Source organism: Nannobrachium achirus (assembly GCF_963921795.1).
Source record: "Nannobrachium achirus genome assembly, chromosome: 14".
Classification (NCBI taxonomy): Eukaryota; Metazoa; Chordata; class Actinopteri; order Myctophiformes; family Myctophidae; genus Nannobrachium; species Nannobrachium achirus.
Window position 1 is genome coordinate 912,474 of NC_137821.1, and position 23,541 is coordinate 936,014.

Consider the following 23,541-nt stretch of genomic DNA (forward strand, 5'->3'; position numbering starts at 1 on the left):
AGTGTTGGGAAAGTTGACTTTCTACATGAACAAGTTCAAATTCAGGTTCACAACTTCTAAAATGAACTAGTTCATTTCATAGTTCATAGTTCATGGTTCCCCAATATGAACTAACTTAGTTTGTGTCTGTCTGTCTGTCTGTCTGTCTGTCTGTCTGTCTGTCTGTCTGTCTGTCTGTCTGTCTGTCTGTCTGTCTGTCTGTCTCACCTGGATATCTACAGAGTTGGTGAACTTGCTCCAGTTCTCCCAGTCATCCTGGTCGAATGGATCCTCAATGGACATGACTGGAGAGAGAGAGAGAGAGAGTTACTAGATCTATATACCATAAACATGTGTATTCACCAGGGTATCCCTTGATGAAGCTCTTGTACAGATCTATATAACAGATCTATATATGATAAACATGTGTATTCACCAGGGTAACCCTTGATGAAGCTCTTGTACAGATCTATATAACAGATCTATATATGATAAACATGTGTATTCACCAGGGTAACCCTTGATGAAGCTCTTGTACAGATCTATATAACAGATCTATATATGATAAACATGTGTATTCACCAGGGTAACCCTTGATGAAGCTCTTGTACAGATCTATATAACAGATCTATATATGATAAACATGTGTATTCACCAGGGTAACCCTTGATGAAGCTCTTGTACAGATCTATATAACAGATCTATATATGATAAACATGTGTATTCACCAGGGTAACCCTTGATGAAGCTCTTGTACAGATCTATATAACAGATCTATATATGATAAACATGTGTATTCACCAGGGTATCCCTTGATGAAGCTCTTGTACAGATCTCCAAGCTGTTCTCCAGTGATGTGCCTGTTGGGGTCGTCGGGTGACTTGAAGTCAAGGTCGTACTTTCCATTCTTGTAGAACTCGGAGGCGGCGACGTCCATACCGATGATGATCTTATCAGGGTAGCCGGCCTTCTCAATGGCTGACTTCAGCAGCTCAAGAGCTATGATGTTAATATAACATTAATATCATGTTAATATAACATTAATATCATGTTAATATAACATAAATATCATGTTAATACAGTAACATAATGTTTATATCCTAATGATGATCTTATCAGGGTAGCCGGCCTTCTCAATGGCTGACTTCAGCAGCTCCAGAGCTACCATATCACATTAATATCATGTTAATATAATGTTTATACAGTAACATAACGTCAATATGATGTCAATATAACTTTAATTTAATGTGGATGCAGTAACATAACATCAATATGATGTCAATATAACTTTAATTTAATGTGGATGCAGTAACATAACATCAATATAATGTCAATATAACTTTAATTTAATGTGTATACAGTAACATAACATCAATATGATGTCAATATAACTTTAATTTAATGTGGATGCAGTAACATAACATCAATATGATGTCAATATAACTTTAATTTAATGTGTATACAGTAACATAACATCAATATGATGTCAATATAACTTTAATTTAATGTGTATACAGTAACATAACATCAATATGATGTCAATATAACTTTAATTTAATGTGTATACAGTAACATAACATCAATATAATGTCAATATAACTTTAATTTAATGTGTATACAGTAACATAACATCAATATGATGTCAATATAACTTTAATTTAATGTGTATACAGTAACATAACATCAATATGATGTCAATATAACTTTAATTTAATGTGTATACAGTAACATAACATCAATATGATGTCAATATAACTTTAATTTAATGTGTATACAGTAACATAACATCAATATGATGTCAATATAACTTTAATTTAATGTGTATACAGTAACATAACATCAATATAATGTCAATATAACTTTAATTTAATGTGGATGCAGTAACATAACATCAATATAATGTCAATATAACTTTAATTTAATGTGTATACAGTAACATAACATCAATATGATGTCAATATAACTTTAATTTAATGTGTATACAGTAACATAACATCAATATGATGTCAATATAACTTTAATTTAATGTGTATACAGTAACATAACATCAATATGATGTCAATATAACTTTAATTTAATGTGTATACAGTAACATAACATCAATATGATGTCAATATAACTTTAATTTAATGTGTATACAGTAACATAACATCAATATAATGTCAATATAACTTTAATTTAATGTGGATGCAGTAACATAACATCAATATAATGTCAATATAACTTTAATTTAATGTGTATACAGTAACATAACATCAATATGATGTCAATATAACTTTAATTTAATGTGTATACAGTAACATAACATCAATATAATGTCAATATAACTTTAATTTAATGTGTATACAGTAACATAACATCAATATAATGTCAATATAACTTTAATTTAATGTGTATACAGTAACATAACATCAATATAATGTCAATATAACTTTAATTTAATGTGTATACAGTAACATAACATCAATATAATGTCAATATAACTTTAATTTAATGTGTATACAGTAACATAACATCAATATAATGTCAATATAACTTTAATTTAATGTGTATACAGTAACATAACATCAATATGATGTCAATATAACTTTAATTTAATGTGTATACAGTAACATAACATCAATATAATGTCAATATAACTTTAATTTAATGTGTATACAGTAACATAACATCAATATGATGTCAATATAACTTTAATTTAATGTGTATACAGTAACATAACATCAATATGATGTCAATATAACTTTAATTTAATGTGTATACAGTAACATAACATCAATATGATGTCAATATAACTTTAATTTAATGTGTATACAGTAACATAACATCAATATGATGTCAATATAACTTTAATTTAATGTGTATACAGTAACATAACATCAATATGATGTCAATATAACTTTAATTTAATGTGTATACAGTAACATAACATTTTTATCCTGATGATGATCTTATATAAAGCCGTCTCACCCTCGTTGTTCTCCAGGATGTTGGGGGCGAAGCCGCCCTCGTCTTTAATTTAATGTTTATACAGTAACATAATGTTTATATAATATTAATATAACTTTAATGTGTATACAGTAACATAATGTTTATATAATATTAATATAACTTTAATTTAATGTTTATACAGTAACATAACGTTTATATAATATTAATATAACTTTAATGTGTATACAGTAACATAATGTTTATATAATATTAATATAACTTTAATTTAATGTTTATACAGTAACATAACGTTTATATAATATTAATATAACTTTAATGTGTATACAGTAACATAATGTTTATATAATATTAATATAACTTTAATGTGTATACAGTAACATAATGTTTATATAATATTAATATAACTTTAATTTAATGTTTATACAGTAACATAACGTTTATATAATATTAATATAACTTTAATGTGTATACAGTAACATAACGTTTATATAATATTAATATAACTTTAATGTGTATACAGTAACATAATGTTTATATAATATTAATATAACTTTAATTTAATGTGTTTACAGTAACATAATGTTTATATAATATTAATATAACTTTAATTTAATGTTTATACAGTAACATAACGTTTATATAATATTAATATAACTTTAATGTGTATACAGTAACATAATGTTTATACAGTAACATAACGTTTATATAATATTAATATAACTTTAATGTGTATACAGTAACATAATGTTTATACAGTAACATAACGTTTATATAATATTAATATAACTTTAATGTGTATACAGTAACATAATGTTTATAGGGTTAGGTTAAGGTTAAGGTTAAGGTTAAGGTTAGGGTTAGCATAACGGTTAGGGGTCTCACCCTCGTTGTTCTCCAGGATGTTGGGGGCGAAGCCGCCCTCGTCTCCAACGTTGGTGGCGTCTTTACCGTACTTGGCCTTGATGACGTTCTTCAGGTTGTGGTACACCTGGTAATGGAATAGATTACATATCAATACATTATGATAACCTGGTAATGGAATAGATTACATGTCAATACAATACATCAATACTTTATAATGATAAAGGGTTTATAAACTTTATAAACTTTATAAAGTAAAAGTTATACCACGTAACTTTTTTTATAAAACTAATCTTAAAATTGTCCTAACTGTTAAATCGCTAACGTTTTAGAACACCCACTCCGTTATTTTCAGCTTCTAAAGCCTTCTCTTTATATGATCCTGGCCGGGGACCGGATTTCGCGGGAAAAATGACGTCATCTGCATCATCTGTATACGTTGTGTATACGTTGGCCAATCACATCGCGGATCATACACACATGATACCCTACCGGCCAATCACAGCGTATCTGCCGTGTCTTCAGGAAGTAGCCTCGCTCAGCTACAGTGTTTACCATGGTGAAGGATTCTTAACCTCTTAATCCCCAAATCCTGGTCAGAAAATTACGTTCTACCCCTCTATGGATTCGTATCGGTCGCGGTGGTTTGCGGCCCCGCTCCGGTGGTCCGCGGCGACTCCGGGCGAAAAACGGCCGAAAAAAAGCAATACCGCTACTGACCACTAGTCTAGCAACTTACACAGTATAGCTTTAAATATAATGAATTATTCTTTACCTCAGCTCCGATCCTCATGGCTTCATGGAAGTTGTTTATATTTATAATAATGTTTATAATAATATTTATAATAATGTTTATAAAGGGTTTATAAAGGGTTCATAAAGAGTTTATAAAGGTGTATATGTTTACCTCAGCTCCGATCCTCATGGCTTCATGGAAGTTGTTTGCACCGACAGGCAGGATCATGAACTCCTGCATGGCCAGCTTGTTTCCAGCATGGCTGCCACCGTTGATCACATTGAAGGCCTGGGGGGGGGGGGGGGGGAGGGGGGGGGGGGGGAGGAGAGGAGAGGGGAGAGGTTTAGATTCTAGGCTTTTGGTTTCATGTCGTATCCAACATGACAGCCATGTAAAGCCTTACAATCAATACATCACATGGAAGAAATAGAAATTCTAAGAAAACAGGGACAAAGACGATGACCTTAAAGGAGTAGCTCACCCCCAGAATTAGTTTTTTCTTTTTTTCCATTGATTACTCACACCATGGAGTTCAATATTATTTTTTTTAGTTTTTTGTGGCAATTCCTAACAAAAGAAATGTATTATAATACATTAACCCTGTTGTTTCCGGATGGGGACCCAAAAGGGTTTGGTCAATGGAGGTAAATTTACTATAATCACATTTTTGTTTATATATATTATTGAACTCAAGTCTCCATGGTGTTAGTAATCAATAGAAAAATAAAATCTGGGGGTGAGCTACTCCTTCACTAGGTTGACCTTGACCCACAGGGACAGGCAGGATGACCTTTGACCTGTACTCACAGGGACAGGCAGGATGACCTCCTTGTGACCTGCCAGGTCAGCGATGTGACGGTACAGAGGAACGCCCTTCTCTGCTGCTCCGGCCTTGCACACAGCCAGGGACACGCCCAGGATGGCATTGGCTCCAAACTTAGCTGCACACACACACACACACACACACACACACACACACACACACACACACACACACACACACACACACACACACACAGGGAGACACAGGGAGACACAGGGAGACACGGGGAGACACAGGGTTAACACTTACTGTATGCTGCCATGGTTTTAATACCATGACCACTAAACTAACAGGTGTTCCCGTCCACGACCGCCCAAAGTCTTTACTTTTACGCAGAGAAGAAAATAATCCAACCGCGATGCTCTGTGTGTAAGTTATGGTCCATAGAAAACATGATCTGTGTGTAAGTTATGGTCCATAGAAAACATGATCTGTGTGTAAGTTATGGTCCATAGAAAACATGATGCTCTGTGTGTAAGTTATGGTCCATAGAAAACATGATCTGTGTGTAAGTTATGGTCCATAGAAAACATGATGCTCTGTGTGTAAGTTATGGTCCATAGAAAACATGATGCTCTGTGTGTAAGTTATGGTCCATAGAAAACATGATCCTCTGTGTGTAAGTTATGGTCCATAGAAAACATGATGCTCTGTGTGTAAGTTATGGTCCATAGAAAACATGATGCTCTGTGTGTAAGTTATGGTCCATAGAAAACATGATGCTCCGTGTGTAAGTTATGGTCCATAGAAAACATGATGCTCTGTGTGTAAGCTATGGTCCATAGAAAACATGATGCTCCGTGTGTAAGCTATGGTCCATAGAAAACATGATGCTCTGTGTGTAAGCTATGGTCCATAGAAAACATGATGCTCTGTGTGTAAGTTATGGTCCATAGAAAACATGATGCTCTGTGTGTAAGTTATGGTCCATAGAAAACATGATGCTCTGTGTGTAAGCTATGGTCCATAGAAAACATGATGCTCTGTGTGTAAGTTATGGTCCATAGAAAACATGATGCTCTGTGTGTAAGTTATGGTCCATAGAAAACATGATGCTCTGTGTGTAAGCTATGGTCCATAGAAAACATGATGCTCTGTGTGTAAGCTATGGTCCATAGAAAACATGATGCTCTGTGTGTAAGCTATGGTCCATAGAAAACATGATGCTCTGTGTGTAAGTTATGGTCCATAGAAAACAGGACGTTTTGACCCAACATGCGATTACTTAGTTCTCTGAACTTTTCTGACCATTCTTTAGATTTACCCATGTTTCTAACTGCTCTAATCACAGTCAACAAGTCAACAAACTTCTAGTCAGGCCAGATTGCACAACTGATGCAACTATTTAAGCCCTTGATTAATCGATTGCAGTTCATTACAGATGTGTTCAGGTTAATTAAGTGTTGAATAAGTGAAAGTGGCATTTAGCATTGAATTTTGGGGGGTAACAAGTGTTACTTTTGTTGAGGGTCATTTTATCTATGGGATACAGACTCAGGTACATTGTTCTTGTATGATTTATTTATTTCATTCTGTTGTCAGTCTGTGAATTTAGCCAATACACCAGATTTGCAGACGGAGGGGGGTTGAATATATACAACCGTATATCCATGTTTCTGAAGCCAGGATGAATACAGTACAGACAGACAGACAGACAGACAGACAGACAGACAGACAGACAGACAGGTCTTACATTTGTTCTCAGTTCCGTCCAGTTCCAGCATCCAGTGGTCAATCTTCTCCTGGTCGACAACACTGAAGCCCTGCAGAGAGACAGTATGATCAGGTGTGTGTGTGTGTGTGTGTGTGTGTGTGTGTGTGTGTGTGTGTGTGTGTGTGTGTGTGTGTGTGTGTGTGTGTGTGTGTGTGTGTGTGTGTGTGTGTGCGTGTGCATACCTTCTCAATCAGTTTGGGGGCGATGTCCTTGTTCACGTGATCCACAGCCTTCAGGGTACCTGAAGAAAACATCAAAGAGTTAAAATCTGACGCACAATAACCAGTGGTGAAAGTGAGCCGGAACGGCCGGAACCCCCGTTCCGTTAAAACATTTGGGGACGGAACGGCGTTCCGTTAAGAAAAGGAGAAGCCAGCTGTCAAAATCCCATGTTAAATAACCTCCCACAAACGCACGTCCAGGAAGAAAACAATAGCCTATACCAAAGTCAGATTAACATACAGTAGGCTACAAAAGTGTTACTAGTTAGGCTATATTTTCTGATAAAGTGCTTCTAAATTATTCCCGTGGGTTTGTGTAGGTCAGTGTGATCCATTCTGTTCGCGTTTCAGTGTTTGTTTGACACGGAGCGAATAGAGGTGGGACGTTCGCGAACGAGTCGAGTCTTTTGAACGGCTCTTTGAAATGAACGATATGATTCGGTTCACAGTAGGGAGCCGTTCCTTTCTAATGAACAGTGGCCGTCTTTTGAACGGCTCTTTGAAAGGAACGGATCCCAGAGATCCGGCTCACTTCAAAGAGCCATAAATCCCATCTCTAGGAGGACTCGTTGCGTCTTTGATTGATTGAAGACTTTATTAGAAGTTTGCATAGGAAAAGGTACAGTTTCATGACGGTACAGTTCACTGGTACAAGGTCTACTAAAAGGAGATCCATGAAAAGACTAAGCTTATTTCCACTGGAAACCATTGAAGTATCTCATATAACATTGAATGACAGACAAATAGAACACAGTACTATGCAGTAGATATGTAAAGAAAAACAAAATAGAAGACAGTAAGTCAAAACAAACAGTATATACAAAGAAGGGGCAGGGGAGGGTAGGGTTGGGCTAGATTCTTTTTTACCAGTTGCGAACGGCTGCTGCCTGTAAGTGGTTTTTCAGGGCAATTTTAAAGGATGCTAGTGATCCACACTCCTTTGTGGCCTTCGGTAAGGCTTTCCACATTTTGGTGGTATAGCAGAAAAAAGAGTTTGACCCTTTGTTGGTTTTGACTCTGGGTTGAAAGTGATCTGTGGCGCTGCCTCTGGTGTTGTAATTATGGACATCCTTAATGTTTATAAAGTATTTTGACAGGTACTTGGGTATCATAGTGGTGTAGTGTATCTTGTACACCAGGCCCATTGCAAGTTGCTGTACTCTGTCAACTACTCTGAGCCACCCCACTCTTAACTGGTGAGTAGCGGTGAGGTGAGTCTGATAGGGAAGTCTAAGCAGGACCCTAATTAGTTTATTTTGGGCTGTTTGTAGTTTAGTTTTCAGGGCTTGTGGGGCGTCACAATACCATACGTGGACTCCGTAGTCAAAGAGGGGCTGGATTATTGCACCAGCTATGGTCTTCAGTGTGTTGGAATTGACCATCGGGGCGATCCTCTGTAGGAAACGAGTTCGTTGGTTGATTTTATTTATTACTTTAGAAGTCATCTTTTCACTGGAAAGATTAGCTTCAAGGATACATCCTAAGTAAGAGATTTCGTTTTTTCGTGTTATGACCTTGTCACCCACTTTGATTGTGAAGTTATCAACTTTTTTGAGGTTATGATTTGATCCAAAGAGGATGGACTCTGTTTTACCCAGGTGAATTGATAATTTGTTGTCGTTAAGCCATGTGCAGATCTTACTTAGTTCAGAGTTAAGTGTCTTCTCAACCTGCAAGTGGTCCTTGCCCGAGACTAGGAGAGCCGAGTCATCCGCGAACAGGAACAGGTTGCAGTCACAAGCAGATGCCATGTCGTTCACGTATATTAGGAACAACAGAGGTCCCAGTATGCTACCTTGAGGAACACCACAGTTTACCGGGAGGGGGGGGGACAGGGTACCGTTAATCTCCACCACCTGTTCCCTCCCCACCAGGTAAGACTGCATCCACCTCACTGCTGCGCTGTCAAGACCGATGGCTTTTAGTTTCTCAATCAGAATAGAATGATTTACGGTGTCAAATGCCTTCTGGAGGTCCATCATGACCATGCCGCTATATTTGCCGTCATCCGCTTCGCGTTTGATTTGGTCAGTCAAATAGAGAAGGCATGTGTCAGTGGAATGAGATTTTCTGAATCCAGATTGGAACTCGTAAATCAGATTATTCTCATCGAGATATCTTGCTATCTGTTCGTAGACTATTTTCTCCATGACTTTGGATATGGAGCTAAGAATGGAAACGGGACGGTAGTTTCCAGGGTCTAGTTTGCTACCTTTTTTATGCAGGGGGGTTACTTTTGCTAGTTTGAAGTCCTGTGGGACATGACCCTGTTCGATGGAAAGGTTAATTATGTGGGTAATTATTGGAGCAATGGTGGCGGCTGAATCTCTGAGAAATCTAGCTGGAATTTTATCAAGGCCAGTGGCCTTGTGTTGAGGTCTGTGCCTGCATGGATGCTATTCTGCATGTGTAGTGGAGTAGAATTAAAAGTATTGGAAATACTCCAGTAAAGTAGGCTAGGCTATACTTAAAACCTGTACTTAAATACACTACTTTAGTAAATGTACTTAGTTTACTTTAGATAACTGGTTATAATAATATTCATAATAATATGTGTAATAATATAATAAATATAATAATAATATATAGATGCTTACCCTTCTGTATGGAACAATGAACAATATGAACAATATGAAGAGGCTTATTATAGATATTTCATTTAGGATTTCAATCATGTTTCATGTTACAGTAAGTGTAATGCCGTTGCCTAATTCAGGTGTAGGACCTGTAGTGTTTTTATTGTGTGTAGGCCTATAACTGTTCCAAAATGCAGTTTTCTATGCATTTCAGGGGTTTTGGGGGGTTAGAGCTATGGGTTAGAGCCTCCCAATTTTTTTCGGCCGCGCAGCTTCGCCGCGCGGCCAATTTATGACAGTTCCGGCAAGAATTTCAAACCACTTTCACCCCTGACAATAACTGTTCTAGCAATACTACTACTAATACTAATACTACTGCTACTGCTACTTCTACTGCTACTGCTACTGCTACTGCTACCTCCTAACCCACTCAGATCAAGCACCACAGGGATGCTGACAGAACCCTCGCTGAAAACCCCAGGACAAAAAACCACTGGTCCAGGACTCTTCACCCTCCTGGCCCCCAAACTGTGGAATAAACTCTCTGGACTGCAAACTCACCTCTTCAGACTCCAAGTAAGCCCATAGCACTTAATGACCATAAAGGTCATTTAGATTCTTTTTTTTTATAATGTTTTTAATGAACAGGTGCTTGGTCTACCTATGTATTTCTTAGATTATTTCTTTCCATTTGATGCGTTGATGTTGAAGTATTGATGTTACCTTGCTTATTGTAAGTCGCCGTGGATTAAAAGCGTCTGCTAAATGCCTAAATGGTAAATTGCAATACTACTGCTACTGCCATGGCTGAATGAGTAGAGAGAGTAGAGGCTGCATCATATTATCTCACTTGCCTGTGATGATGCACTAAATACTTTCATTAGTTTGTAATGAGGAGGTATTTTACATTGTTTGTCCAGTGTTGGTATTGATTTAGAATCGTGACAAATGATGTTTTAGTGGGTTAGGGTATGCCCTAACCCATATCCTGCAGTGGACAGTAGAGGGAGCCAGAACACTGGGAAAGAATGGAGCTTTCTTGGGCCTATCCTTTTAGTTGACCTTTCCTATGCAAACTGACATTAAAGATTAGATCAATCAGTCTACTATATATACTAGTATATACAGTAGATAGATAGCTTTGCCCAGGTAGCGTCCCTTATTGTCTCTTATATGTTACATATAGTATATATATATATATATATATATATATATATATATATATATATATATATATATATATATATATATATATATATATATATACTATATGTAACATATATATATATATATATATATATATATATATATATATATATATATATATATATATATATATAGTAGTGCTGTAGATACCTTTGCCCAGGTAGCATCCCTTGTCTCCTATATGTTACATACAGTATGTATATATATATATATATATAGTATGTATAGTATGAAATTGAAAATGAAATGCATTTTGCTACAACTCTATTAGGCAGAGACTTTTTAATAAGGTTGATCCAAATTATGAATTTGTGTGGTGTGATGACTCAGAGAAGCTGAGACGACTGTTTCAATATGATATTTTTTCTTTTGCTTCATTTCTGGAGAAAGCTTGGTCAATGAGAAGGAGGGCCATATACATGTAGAATAGTACTGTTTTATTTAAGATAATTTTGTTTCTGATGTATTCTCATGTTTATGAATTTGTTAATGTATACTATAAGGGCGTAATGTAAACGCCGGAAGGACTACCGATGTAAAGTCACTTTGATGTCTAATGTGTCATATAATCCCATATGGGATGGGCCAAATTATGGCATGACACGGAAATAAATATTTCATTCATTCATTCATATAGTAGTGCTGTAGATACCTTTGCCCAGGTAGCGTCCCTTGTCTCCTATATGTTACATACAGTGTATAGATATGTATATATATATATATATATATATATATATATATATATATATATAGTAGTGCTGTACCTTTGCCCAGGTAGCGTCCCTTGTCTCCTATATGTTACATACAGTATGTATATATATATATATATATATATATATATATATATATATATATATATAGTAGTGCTGTAGATACCTTTGCCCAGGTAGCATCCCTTGTCTCCTATATGTTACATACAGTATGTATATATATATATATATATAGTAGTGCTGTACCTTTGCCCAGGTAGCGTCCCTTGTCTCCGTCTCTGAGCTCCAGAGCCTCATGGATGCCGGTGGAGGCACCGCTGGGGACAGCTGCCCTGAAACGACCTGAACACAGCAGAGAAACCACCTTAACGTTCAGTAACCATGGTAACTAAGACATTTGCAACAGGACATTGAGTTGCTGTCTTAGAACCCCCAGAGTTAGTGTGGAAGAGTCCTTGAGCAAGACTCTGAACCCATAACTGATGAACAGGTTGGTGCCAAGCATGGTTTCCTCTGCCATCGGTGTGTGAATGTGTGAATGTAATGAAAGTATGTGTGTGTGTGTGTGTGTGTGTGTGTGTGAATACCACAATTTGACCTTAGCTTGAATCAGCAGACATACAATAATATGGAGACTATCTGCTGTCATGTCATTGGTTTGAGGGGCATTAAGGCCAAACTGAGGGGCATTAAGGCCAAACTGAGGGGCACCGACGGCCATGGCCTTCATGAAATTCCTGCTCTCACAAACCTCTAACCCAGAATCTATGTTCTGCCCTTGTGGCAATGCTGGCTTGTGGTGAATGTCATTCATTCATTTTTTTGCCACATACAATAATATTAGCACAAACACATGAAGAGCTCGCTCTGAATGGCCATAACAAGTAGTTCTAGTTGGACTCCTAGTGTGTCATACATACATACGGTAGTGTGGTAAAGCAGTGAATAAAGCCGGGTATTATTCTTACCCTTGTGGGTCCACAGGTCAACCTCTACGGTGGGGTTTCCCCTGGAGTCAAGAATCTCCCTGGCATGGATCTTAGTGATCGACATCTTTACTGTGGGGGGGGGGGGGGGGGAGGGAGAGAGACAGAGGGAGAGAGAGAGAGAGAGGGAGGGGGAAGAAAGTGTTATTCAATTTAAATTTAATGCTTTATTGGCATGTTGCTTTATTGGCATGTTAAAATGTATTGCATTGCCAAAGCATACATATAACAAAACAAATCAGTTATGCAATGACCTTGGAAGTGTGTGTGTGTGTGTGTGTGTGTGTGTGTGTGTGTGTGTGTGTGTGTGTGTGTGTGTGTGTGTGTGTGTGTGTGTGTGTGTGTGTGTGTGTGTGTGTGTGTGTGTGTGTGTGTGTGGGTGTGCATCTGTGCATGATATGCGTGCTGTGTGTGCCACCTGCATTAGCTATCCTGTGTAGCGCCATATGTGTGTGTGTGTGTGTGTGTGTGTGTGTGTGTGTGTGTGTGTGTGTGTGTGTGTGTGTGTGTGTGTGTGTGTGTGTGCCTATGTGTGTGTCTCCCCTCCCACCCTATACAGTTCCCTAAGCCCCCCTTCCCCTCCACACACACAGCCAATCACAGAGCAGCTTCCCTAACAGCTGAACCCTAGAGTGTATGTGCATGCTTGTGTAAGTGAATGCCAAAGTCAGTGTCAAAGTTTGAGCTTAATGTCGTATGCAGTCAGATAGGACTTTTCTGTGTGGATGTATGGGCTGTCAAGACCAGAAAGTAGTTTTCTGTGTGGATGTATGGGCTGTCAAGACCAGAAAGTAGTTTTCTGTGTGGATGTTTGGGCTGTCAAGACCAGAAAGTAGTTTTCTGTGTGGATGTATGGGCCGTCAAGACCAGAAAGTAGTTTTCTGTGTGGATGTTTGGGCTGTCAAGACCAGAAAGTAGTTTTCTGTGTGGATGTTTGGGCTGTCAAGACCAGAAAGTAGTTTTCTGTGTGGATGTATGGGCTGTCAAGACCAGAAAGTAGTTTGTTGCCACTCAGTAGGCGTTCCTGCATAACTTCCTGCTATGATGATGATTGTGGTTTTATTAAAAGTTGTTCTGTAACTGTTCTAAAATGTATTGAAATACATTATAACTCCAGATTCTAGTTCTAGTTCACACTTACTGTACTTTGTCCAAATGTAACAAAGCTGCTACACATCAAATGGAAATGAACACGATTCAATCCAATTGAATCGAATCGAATCGAATTGAATGGAGAGTCAGATTTGTGCAAGTGTTCACGGTCATGACTGTGTGTGTGTGTGTGTGTGTGTGTGTGTGTGTGTGTGTGTGTGCATGTTGACCAGCAGCCCTTTGACATTTTCTCAAAGGACATGACTGGTGTCACATGTACACACACACACACACACACACGCACACACACACACACACACACACACACACACACACACACACACACACACACACACACACACACATGGAATGTGAGTGACATTTGCTCACAGATACAGTATCACCATCTAAGTGGCCAACTGTCCTTCTGAGCATTGTGTGTGTGTGTGTGTGTGTGTGTGTGTGTGTGTGTGTGTGTGTGTGTGTGTGTGTGTGTGTGTGTGTGTGTGTGTGTGTGTGTGTGTGTGTGTGTGTGTGTGTGTGCAGCTGTTGTCTGCCTTCACTGTCTGCCTGAGAATCATACCCCCCCCCCCCACACACACACACACACACACACACACACACACTGCTCACGTAGTCAAACATTACGCCTGCATGCTCTATCTGTGTACGTGATTTTTGTGCTCGTTCGTGTGCGTGCTTGCATGTGTGTGTGTGTGTGTGTGTGTGTGTGTGTGCGTGCGTGTGTGTGTGTGTGTGTGCTCGCTGTACTAAAAAGTCAAGGGTCGTAGACAGTGCTGGACATTAAAGTACATTTAATTGACTATTTGTATTTTGTGGGATACTCGTGATTTTCAATCCACTTCATTTCAAAGATGACTTTTGACTACATATCTAGGAAAAAAATAAAAGTACTTGTAGAGTTTCACCGGTATATTTTTTTATATAATAAAATATTCAAGTATATTTTTAAAGCATGCATTTTATGACTACTCAAGTATTTCTTAACTAAGAGCAAGCTAAGCAAGTAACTCAAGTTCAAAGGTGACTTGATCAACTTTACCATGGAGTTGTAGTAATATTTGTCCAATTATTTTCATTGGAGTTACTTCTAACCCTTCCCAAGCCTACTTGGGAAGTGCATCAGTTCAATATGAACATACTGTAATATTTCATAACCATACGTCTATGAATGATATAAATCTATCATGTATACACAGTATCAGTGTGTGTGTACACAAGAAGCGTTTAAATAAAGTTTATCACGTCTCCGTCGCGCCGGCGGTGATGCAACCCCATGTGACCGGAAAGCTGCGGTTTTACGGTGAAATCGGTGACCTATTGAATTGTGTGTCTCCCGAGCAGCCTGCGTTTTAAAGGGCCTTTGTTTGCACTTCCAAACTCTGCTGGGGTCGATTCTATCGTCTGCTCTGGTTTTTGCGTTCCACCACAGACAGATCCTAAGATGCCTGACTCAGTATTTAGATATTTAGATATTCATTTCATCAGACGCATTCCCCTTATTGTATACTGTCTCCGACCACCGAACTTTGCAGCCTTCCCAACTCTAATTCTGGATAATGCTTTTTCAGAAATTGCGAGTGACGTCATTTTGTAGTTGAACCGAACGAAGATTTCAGTGGTCGGATGTAGTATGGACAGGCCTTTAAGGCTGCTAAAAGTCCATGCAAAGTCTCTACTTTTATCCACTGCTTTGTGTAAAAGAAAGACAACCTATTGTGTTTCATTTTAAAGAATGATTTCTTTCGCGGCGCGAGGCGTTGTGTGCTTGTAGATCTGCTATTTTCACTAGTTTTGTGCCACAGTCTTGTATGATGAACAGGTGAAGCAGGGCTTTGATTTCCAACGGGTCTAACATAAAGTTTAAAGGAGTAGTTCACCCCCAAAATGACTTTTTTCTATTTTATTGTAATCACATTTTTGTCTTTGGAATGCGACAAAAAAACTAAAACTATTATTGAACTCAAGTGTCCATGGCATGAGTATTGAGTAATCAATAGAAAAAAAGTCATTTTGGGGGTAAACTACTAGTTGAATGTGCTCACAGCCTATAGAAGAATGTCTGCTCTAATAAATATTAAATAATGTAAATATTACATGAGTTCAGCTCTAGGTTGGTCTACGGTTCCTAACAGCAGGAGTTACGACATCGCAGCCGACCTCTGGTTCTCCAGACGGACTTTGTTCGGTTTGTCTGCCGAGCAAACAGCAAACAGCGTCTGAATGAGTTGAGCAACGGCAGCCGCTAACAGCATCCTCTTTGTTACGCTATCTGTGAGGAAGGCTTCTAATAATAGGTTTATATGCACCTTATCTAAACCGGTTTAATAATAGGCCCACGCACCTTATCTAAACCGGTTTAATAATAGGCCTAGGCACCTTATCTGTGTGCATGTGAGACTCATTCATTCAGCAGCAGTGCGGGGAGCGGACAGAGCGTATCTACGAACCCGGACAGCACGCCTCTATGGCGTGGGTTTGCTGTTTATTATGCATGTAGGTTAATGATCATTTATGATCCTACACTGTCATACAACAGCTCTGTGCTAGCATGAAGCTAGCAGCTCCAAAATGACTTTCTTTCTATTGGTTACTCACGTCATGGAGACTTGAGTTCAATAATATATTTGTTTGTATTTGTTGCATTCCTAAAGACAAAACTAAATTGATTATGGTTAATTTACCACCACTGATTCCAGATGGGAACCCGAATGCATTTCGGTCCTCATCCTGAATCAATGGGGATAACTTTATTGTAATCAAATTATTGTCTTAGGAATGCGACAAATACAAAAGTATTCAACAGAAAGAAAGTCATTTTGGGGGTGAACTGCTCCTTTAATGATGGCATATGACCCTGTTAGCGCCCCCTGTCTGCTGTGGTCTGTTATGCACCCATAAACGAGACGGACATGAATAAACTACCATTTCATTCAGTCCACACCAAATGCAGCTCCTTGCAACTAGTACAGTTTGGGAATAACTTGCATAATGTCACCCAAATAGCAGTGTGGGGATGTTAATTATAACATATTATAACATGTTTATAACATAATTATAACATATTATAACATGTTTATAACATAATTATAACATATTATAACATGTTTATAACATAATTATAACATATTATAACATGTTTATATTAAATAGCAGTGTGGGGATGTTAATTATAACATATTATAACATGTTTATAACATAATTATAACATATTATAACATGTTTATAACATAATTATAACATATTATAACATGTTTATATTAAATAGCAGTGTGGGGATGTTAATTATAACATATTATAACATGTTTATAACATAATTATAACATATTATAACATGTTTATAACATAATTATAACATATTATAACATGTTTATATTAAATAGCAGTGTGGGGATGTTAATTATAACATATTATAACATGTTTATAACATAATTATAACATATTATAACATGTTTATAACATAATTATAACATATTATAACATGTTTATAACATAATTATAACATATTATAACATGCAGGAGTTACCTTGCAGCCTCTGGAGAGATGGATCTAAAGCACAGCTCAAGTCCTGTTTATTCCTGTCTCGCCTTTTCTCTTGAGTTTTTAGTTTTAAATCTCTGTGTTTTCATAATTGTTGTCATGTAGTTTCCTCACTGTTTTCTCTGATTATTCACTGCCTTTTTAAGATCATCATTATTTGAATGTAGTTTTTGTTGTTAAATTATTTTTTCTGTTTTCCGTAAAGCGCTGGTGTTTTATTCCTGTTTTCAACTGCTGCTGTTCTTTGACTGCAGCTGCGACGCAAATCAACTTTTATCATCTATTGTCTTATTAATAATTCATAGCCCTGCTGTCACGCCTGTGTAGCATGATTCTACTGCAGCTTTAACGTTTAGATTAAAGACCACGATCTCCTATAGATTTATCACTTTGATATCACAACTGTCTACCGTAATCTTAATGTCTACTGTATACCACAGATTAACATCACAATTATGGGGCTTTTAAGCCGTGACATCATTTTGTAGGCAGAGGAGAACTCTGCCCCCAGAGCATTTTCTGTCCCTCGCTATTTCAACAGATCCGAGACAAAAAATAACGACTAAAGTATAATTCTAACACTTTCCTTTCAACAACAAAGAGAAGAAAAATTTGTAAATAGTAAAAATAGTAAAAAGATTCGCTTTTTTGGGGGGCAAAAGTTCTCCTCTGCCTACAAAATGATGTCACACTTAACAGCCCCATAGCTTTGCTAACAGGCCTGTATCATCCTCTATCTGTTGATATGCATGTGTACAGTAGGTAAATGATCATTCATAGCTCATAGCCCTGCTAGCATGTCCGTAAAGCATCATGTTATGCATGGTGGTTGATTATGAATGATACATTAACAGCATGATTTTATTGTCTATTAGGTTGATGATAATTAAACCTACAAGCACAACTAAACAGCATCATTCTGTGCAGCCTAACATTAAGCTCTGATGACATGCATGTCTGCTGTGGCTTTACTGCTGTGTTGAAGCACAAAGGTTAACTTTATTAATGTTAGTCCTACACACAACACACATGTATGTTTAGCATGATTTTACTGCATGTTGGCTCTAACAATAGTCCTTCTAACACGCCTGTATAATAGCTTTTCTTCATTACTATTGGTTAATATGGAACATATCTGTGTAGCATCTTTTTACTGTCTGTTAAGTTTAGTAGTTCAACCCTAAAATGACCTTTTTTCCATCAATTAATTACTTTACTATTTTTTTCACGTTTCAATATTATTACTTCTCCTTCATTACATCTCAGAGGCACGTGTTGGTACTTTTACTCCACACAACAATAATGAAAACTTTAGTTACGAGAAAAGAGATTGTCAGAGTTTTTCATTTGACAGTGTTAGAGTATTTATTAATCAGATTGTAGAAGGAACTGAACGTTATGTATTAACCTTCCAATGCATGGCTAGGAGTGCAACACCAACAGCACACATTTAAACTCCTAATATTTAAACAATATCATTCTAAGCAGTTTGCATATATAATATGTTGATAGTAGGCTAATTCTAAGCAGTATGTTTATAATATGTTGATAGTAAAATAATTCTATATTGCTTATAGAATATAAAGTTATTGTTTGTATTTCCGGAGGTTGGAACAAGCTGTTCCATTCTAGATATTTAATAAATGTTTAACCCTTTAAAACCAGGGCAGGCATTCAGATAATATTCATAATTAAAACCTTATTTGTTTGTAAACGAACAACCCTATTTGATCACACTAAAGCATCAGAAGTATAGCAGATCTACAAGCTCTAAATGAACTATGAACTCACTGTTAGCGTTCAGACTCATTGAATAGAACACATTTAAAGTGCATTAAACTCATAAGCCTCTCACAGACAGCTCTACACGTTGAGACATTTCAATAGAACATATTTAAAGACAAGTCCATTAAACTCACTACTAGCCTACAGTACATACTGAGTGTTTAGACTCATTGAATAGAACACATTTAAAGTCCATTACACTCTCTAGCCTGCTCTCTTGCCAGAGCGGTAGGCTATGTAGGATCAGCCCACACACCGGTTCGATTCCCTTATTAGGAGAAAACGTGTAAAGTTTCAACGGAATAACGTTTTTGTCAAAGTTCAACGAAGCCTGGTTTGGAAGCTGTTGGCACAATAACTATAAAATAAAAGCCTGAATGAAAGAGTCTGAGGTGAGGTGAACAGGTTCTGTTCAGTCTAAGGTGAGGTGAGAATAGGTTCTGTTCTAAGGTGAGGTGAGGAGGTTCTTACCCGTGCGGTGGGTCTGTCCGTGTGGCCGTGCGTCTGTGCGACTGTCCGACTTGGAAAGTGCCCAGCTGGGAGCGGAGCAGCTTTTTATAGACGCTCCCCGAGGGAGGATGTGTCCACATTTAGACCAGGGAGCGTCAGCGTGGTGTCCACTCACTGGGGAACGTAGAGAGAAGAGACACCGTGTACTTTTCACTGAGACGGACTGGAAAGTAGATTAGAAAGTACATTTACTGGAGTACTAAGCTGTACTTTTATAAGGTATTTTCTTTTTACTTGCATTGAATAATTCATATTTCTTCTTAGTTTTTATAATAATTTATCGTTCTGCTCCTTTACCTATCACATCTCAGATGAAAATATTTCCCTTGCCATTATTTTAAAACTTCTTTGACAGATATTAGATTATTATAGGTCTATATATATTTTTTTTTTAAATTGCCCATTTGGCTTTTTGGAAAATAACCGATCTACAAGCTCACCAATGCATCACCATATGATGCATCGCGACGCATTGTGAGCTTGTAGATCGGAGGTTAATGTATGTTTTGTCATAATCTACAAAGTAACTTGTAACTAAAGTTTAAAAATGTAGTGGAGTAAAACGTACAACATGTGCCTTTGAGAAGTAATGGAGTAGAAGTAAGAGTATTGAAAATGTGTGTGTGTGTGTGTGTGTGTGTGTGTGTGTGTGTGTGTGTGTGTGTGTGTGTGTGTGTGTGTGTGTGTGTGTGTGTGCACTTGTCAGACGGTCCCTAAGCGTCAGAAGGTCATAGTTCACTGAAAGGAGATATACGAGAAAGGCCAACACACACGTGCACGTCCCCACGCACACACACACACACACACACATACAAACACACACACACACACACACACATACACATACAAACACACGAAGGCGTGCACACGTGCACACGCTTAGCCTTTACGGTGCACTGGTCACAAATACTTGCCCTTTCTCACTGTTCTGGACACACACACACACACACACACACACACACATACACACACACACACACACACACACACACACACACACACACACACACACACACAAAGTTTTAGGACGCAGATTTTTTTGCCGTCATGTTGATAGATAGATAGGCTACCTTTATTATCCCAAGGAGGAAAATCAGTTGCCCAGAGGCAGCACAGCAGTATAAGGTTATTTACAAAGTTACAGAGAAGTAAGAAAAAGAAAAAACAAGAACAGAGTACAGTAAAGAGCAAGGTACATCAAGAGAGGGAACAAATAATATATAAATATATATACATAAAGTGTCCTTAAGCACAACTATCAAAATAGTACAGTCAGTGTCCAAATCAAAAGTGACCATAGCAGTCAATGCTAGTTAGTGCAACAAGTATCTCACTGTCATGTCAAACACACGCAAAAATACCCAAAACTACTAACACAACCTAATAGTGCAGTGTCAAAAAAGTCAGTGCGAAAAAAGAAAAAGAAAATCGAAAGGAATGTTGCCTGATCTACAAGCGTTACGCTCGCTTTTTTCCCCCTACTCTGCTGACTGCCATAAGATATGTTTATAGAACACTAGACTGACAGGTCTTTATTGATAGGACACTAGACTGACAGGTCTTTATTGATAGGACACTAGACTGACAGGTCTTTATTGATAGGACACTAGACTGACAGGTCTTTATTGATAGGACACTAGACTGACAGGTCTTTATTGATAGAACACTAGAATGACAGGTCTTTATTGATAGGACACTAGACTGACAGGTCTTTATTGATAGGACACTAGACTGACAGGTCTTTATTGATAGAACACTAGACTGACAGGTCTTTATTGATAGAACAGTAGACTGACAGGTCTTTATTGATAGAACACTAGACTGACAGGTCTTTATCGATAGGACACTAGACTGACAGGTCTTTATTGATAGAACACTAGACTGACAGGTCTTTATCGATAGGACACTAGACTGACAGGTCTTTATTGATAGAACACTAGACTGACAGGTCTTTATTGATAGAACACTAGACTGACAGGTCTTTATTGATAGGACACTAGACTGACAGGTCTTTATTGATAGAACACTAGACTGACAGGTCTTTATTGATAGAACACTAGACTGACAGGTCTTTATTGATAGGACACTAGACTGACAGCTCTTTATTGATAGGACACTAGACTGACAGGTCTTTATCGATAGGACAGTAGACTGACAGGTCTTTATCGATAGAACACTAGACTGACAGCTCTTTATTGATAGGACAGTAGACTGACAGCTCTTTATCGATAGGACAGTAGACTGACAGGTCTTTATTGATAGGACAGTAGACTGACAGGTCTTTATCGATAGAACACTAGACTGACAGGTCTTTATTGATAGGACAGTAGACTGACAGGTCTTTATCAATAGAACACTAGACTGACAGGTCTTTATTGATAGGACAGTAGACTGACAGGTCTTTATTGATAGGACACTAGACTGACAGGTCTTTATTGATAGAACACTAGACTGACAGGTCTTTATTGATAGGACACTAGACTGACAGGTCTTTATCGATAGGACAGTAGACTGACAGGTCTTTATCGATAGGACAGTAGACTGACAGGTCTTTATCGATAGGACACTAGACTGACAGCTCTTTATTGATAGGACAGTAGACTGACAGCTCTTTATTGATAGGACACTAGACTGACAGGTCTTTATCGATAGGACACTAGACTGACAGGTCTTTATCGATAGGACAGTAGACTGACAGCTCTTTATTGATAGGACAGTAGACTGACAGGTCTTTATCGATAGGACAGTAGACTGACAGCTCTTTATTGATAGGACAGTAGACTGACAGCTCTTTATTGATAGGACAGTAGACTGACAGCTCTTTATTGATAGGACAGTAGACTGACAGGTCTTTATCGATAGGACAGTAGACTGACAGCTCTTTATTGATAGGACAGTAGACTGACAGCTCTTTATTGATAGAACACTAGACTGACAGGTCTTTATTGATAGGACAGTAGACTGACAGCTCTTTATTGATAGGACAGTAGACTGACAGCTCTTTATTGATAGGACAGTAGACTGACAGCTCTTTATTGATAGGACAGTAGACTGACAGGTCTTTATTGATAGGACAGTAGACTGACATGTCTTTATTGATAGGACAGTAGACTGACAGGTCTTTATTGATAGGACAGTAGACTGACAGCTCTTTATTGATAGGACAGTAGACTGACAGGTCTTTATTGATAGGAAAGTAGACTGACAGCTCTTTATTGATAGGACAGTAGACTGACAGTCAGAATTCAGGAGGTTTTTGGGGGTAGTTTGAACAGAGTAGAGATATTCTCCTGTGTTCCGGTGAATTTAGCTATTTTTATCATTTTATCAGGCTTGCTTTACTCACATTGGAAAATGATGGGTTCAATTTCAGTAATTAAAACCGGAAAAAATTGTGTACAGATTTTGATTTGATGACTGAAGCAATGTAAGACCAACCTGTACTAATATTCACCACTTACTGTAAGTGTACTAATATTCACCACTTACTGTAAGTGTACTAATATTCACCACTTACTGTAAGTGTACTAATATTCACCACTTACTGTAAGTGTACTAATATTCACCACTTACTGTAAGTGTACTAATATTCACCACTTACTGTAAGTGTACTAATATTCACCACTTACTGTAAGTGTACTAATATTCACCACTTACTGTAAGTGAATATGTCACGTGTTTCCTAAACCCACCAGGATTGAGTTAAGACCCGCCTCGCGGAAACGCCTCTCTCAATAATCTTAAGTATGAAAGTGCGTATGAACGTTAGACTTAGTGCAAAGCATTACTGTACCTACTGTACCTACCTACTGTACCTACTGTACCTAC

At 37.6% G+C, this 23,541-nt stretch overlaps 1 protein-coding gene across 5 annotated transcripts in view; it reads right to left on the reverse strand.

Annotated features, from left to right (window-relative positions):
- The window catches only part of eno3 (enolase 3, (beta, muscle)), a 28,436-nt gene extending 8,718 nt beyond the window's left edge, over positions 1 to 19,718 (reverse strand). For 2 of the 5 annotated variants that reach the window (XM_080741252.1, XM_080741251.1), the window contains exons 1-10: positions 19,675 to 19,718; positions 12,747 to 12,836; positions 12,025 to 12,120; positions 7,248 to 7,306; positions 7,045 to 7,114; positions 5,336 to 5,469; positions 4,700 to 4,816; positions 3,814 to 3,919; positions 781 to 978; positions 208 to 284 (exon numbers count right to left, since the gene is read on the reverse strand). In XM_080741252.1, the coding sequence (XP_080597378.1) occupies positions 208 to 284; positions 781 to 978; positions 3,814 to 3,919; positions 4,700 to 4,816; positions 5,336 to 5,469; positions 7,045 to 7,114; positions 7,248 to 7,306; positions 12,025 to 12,120; positions 12,747 to 12,831 (942 nt within the window). In that variant the 5' untranslated portion in view covers positions 12,832 to 12,836; positions 19,675 to 19,718. Of the gene's footprint in view, positions 1 to 207; positions 285 to 780; positions 979 to 3,813; positions 3,920 to 4,699; positions 4,817 to 5,335; positions 5,470 to 7,044; positions 7,115 to 7,247; positions 7,307 to 11,001; positions 11,018 to 11,218; positions 11,226 to 11,720; positions 11,743 to 12,024; positions 12,121 to 12,746; positions 12,837 to 19,674 lie in introns of those variants that run through there. The other 3 variants (XM_080741253.1, XM_080741255.1, XM_080741254.1) reach the window with 3 other exon arrangements.
- Between the last annotated feature and the right edge of the window lie 3,823 nt (positions 19,719 to 23,541).